This window comes from Emiliania huxleyi (genome assembly GCF_000372725.1).
Source record: "Emiliania huxleyi CCMP1516 unplaced genomic scaffold EMIHUscaffold_243, whole genome shotgun sequence".
Taxonomy (NCBI): domain Eukaryota; phylum Haptophyta; order Isochrysidales; family Noelaerhabdaceae; genus Emiliania; species Emiliania huxleyi.
This window is the reverse complement of record NW_005200226.1, coordinates 25,133-27,315: the sequence shown is the minus strand read 5'-3', so window position 1 is coordinate 27,315 and position 2,183 is coordinate 25,133. Positions and strand designations below refer to the sequence as shown.

At 72.5% G+C, this 2,183-nt stretch overlaps 1 protein-coding gene across 1 annotated transcript in view; it reads left to right on the top strand.

The window, feature by feature from the left end:
* EMIHUDRAFT_236958 (hypothetical protein) overlaps positions 1-2,183 on the top strand; it is a gene marked incomplete at both ends in the record, with an annotated part of 5,769 nt that overhangs the window by 1,451 nt on the left and 2,135 nt on the right. Inside the window, 3 exons of the mRNA XM_005778536.1 lie at positions 148-954; positions 992-1,084; positions 1,153-2,013. Coding sequence (XP_005778593.1) covers positions 148-954; positions 992-1,084; positions 1,153-2,013 — 1,761 coding nt within the window. The remainder of the gene's footprint in view (positions 1-147; positions 955-991; positions 1,085-1,152; positions 2,014-2,183) is intronic.

Here is a 2,183-nt window from a genome sequence, read left to right as displayed (position 1 = left end):
TCGGCGGCCGGCGGAGGCGGCGGCGGAGGCGGAGGCGGAGGCGGAGGAGGAGGCGGCGGGGGAGGAGGCGCAGGCGGCGGAGGCGGGGGCGGAGGCGGGGGCGGAGGCGGGGGCGGAGGCGGAGGGCCGACGCTCTCTGCGGAGCAGGAGGAGCGCTTGCGCTCTCTTTGGGCCTTCATCGCGAGCGGCAACGCTGGGCAGGCAAAGGTCGAGGGCACGATCTCGCGGGACGAGTTTGAGGGCCTGCTGGAGACGGAGGGGCTCGAGCCTGACCGCGCCGCCCTCGTCGCCTCCGAGCTGGGGGAGCAGGTCGGCCTCGACGAGGCGAGGCGCGCGCTGGCGGAGCAGGTCCCCGCCGAGCGGCACGAGGGGCGGTACCAGATTGCAATCTCGCTCGAGGAGGCGGAGGCGGTGCGGGCGCTGCTGCATGGGCTGCGGAGCCGCGGCGCCCCGCTGCTCGGCGGCGGCACCGCCCTCGCCCTCCGCCACGGCGACCAGCTCTTCGATGCGAGCGCCAACTTTGCCGCCGGGGAGGGGGGCCGGCTGGCCACGACGGCGCGGCAGTGCTTCCGCCTCTTCGACTCGGAGGTCAACTTCACGCCGGCGGAGGTGACGGCGATCCTGCGCGCGCTGCAGACCAACCCGCCCGAGAAGCGGTCGAGCTGGTTCGAGTCGGTTCGCATGTGCCGCCGGCGAGACACGCGCCACTGGAGCAACGCGCCCATCTCGCGCGTGTTTTGCACCAAGAACCAGGAGCAGGTGGCGCGCGAGGAGATGGTGCGCCACAAGATTGTCTCCCACCTGAGGCAGCACCGCATCCACGCCGCAACCTTCTTCGCCGAGTGGGGCGGCAACCATGACGGCTTCCTCCTCGTCTCGGAGCTCAAGAGCGGGCTGCACGCGCTCGAGGGGCTGCGCATGGAGCTCGACCGGTTCGACGGTGCTCGTGAACCGGTGAACAGCGTCTCTTCACAGGCGCATCTGTGAACAGGAGCTCGACCAGTTCGACGTGCTCGTGGGCCGCCTCCGGCCGGACGAGAAGGAGCGGGTCGCGTACGCCGAGTGGTGCTCGATGTTTGCCGAGGTCACCGACGGCCTCATTCTCATCATTCTCCTCCTCCCCCTACCTCATATTGCCGTTGTTCTTGTCAGGCCACCGACGAGCAGCGCGGCCTCGTGCGGCAGGACCACCTCGAGCCCCTCTCGGAAGAGGCGCCCGCCGACGGGCTGCCTCCGAGCGGCTACTTCAAGGGCGCCGCCGCCATCCAGCGCAAGGACACGCCGCGCCGCTCCGTCGAGGCGGTGGCTGGGCGGCGGTACACCGAGCTCCCGCTCACGCGGCTGATGAAGCTCACCGTGCGCAAGCTGCCGCTCTCGCTCGCCGGCCGCGCGCACTGCGTGTGGAGCACCAAGGGGCTCCCGTGCAAGGAGTCGCTCTCGCTGTGGTCGCCCGAGGCCAAGCGCGACTTTTGGGCGCCAAACAAGCAGCGCTTCTGCGTCGGCCACTACGGCAGCCCGTCGCTCGAGCACAAGCCGGGCGGTCTCTGCCTTCTCGAGCTCGAGGACGTGGTGCCGTGGCAGCTGATGCGCATGTGGCAGATCGACGCCGCGCTGGCGTCCAACGCGCCGCACCCCGAGTGGTACCACCTCGAGTGGCACAAGGACTCGGCGGAGCGGCCCATCTACGCGTGGAAGCCGATGCCGCCGTCGGAGGACTTTGTCGCCCTCGGGATGCTCTTCACGACCACCCCCGAGCAGCCGCCGCTCGTCGCGATGCGCTGCGTGCACAAGAGCTGGGTGGTGGAGGCGACGGCGGAGCCGCAGTGCATCTGGAAGGACCTCGGCATGGGCGGCAAGGCGGGCTCGGTCTGGTGCGTCAGCGATACCCTCGCATCCCTCGGCGAGGCGGACGAGGCGGGCAGGCAGCGAGGGCTCGCGTGGGCGACCAAGGGGTACGAGCGGCCGCGCGGGCCCTTTTACCGGCTGCGCGACACCGCCTTCTCCCTCGCGGAGGTGAAGCAGGGGAGCGCGGGCGGCGCCGCCTCCTCGAGCCCGCCGCCGCCCGGGGAGGCGGCCGCAGAGGCGGCCGGGGAGGCGGCCGGGGAGGCGGCCGGGGAGGCGGCCGGGGAGGCGGCCGGGGAGGCGGCCGGGGAGGCGCCCGGGAAGCGGCCGGGGAGGCGGGG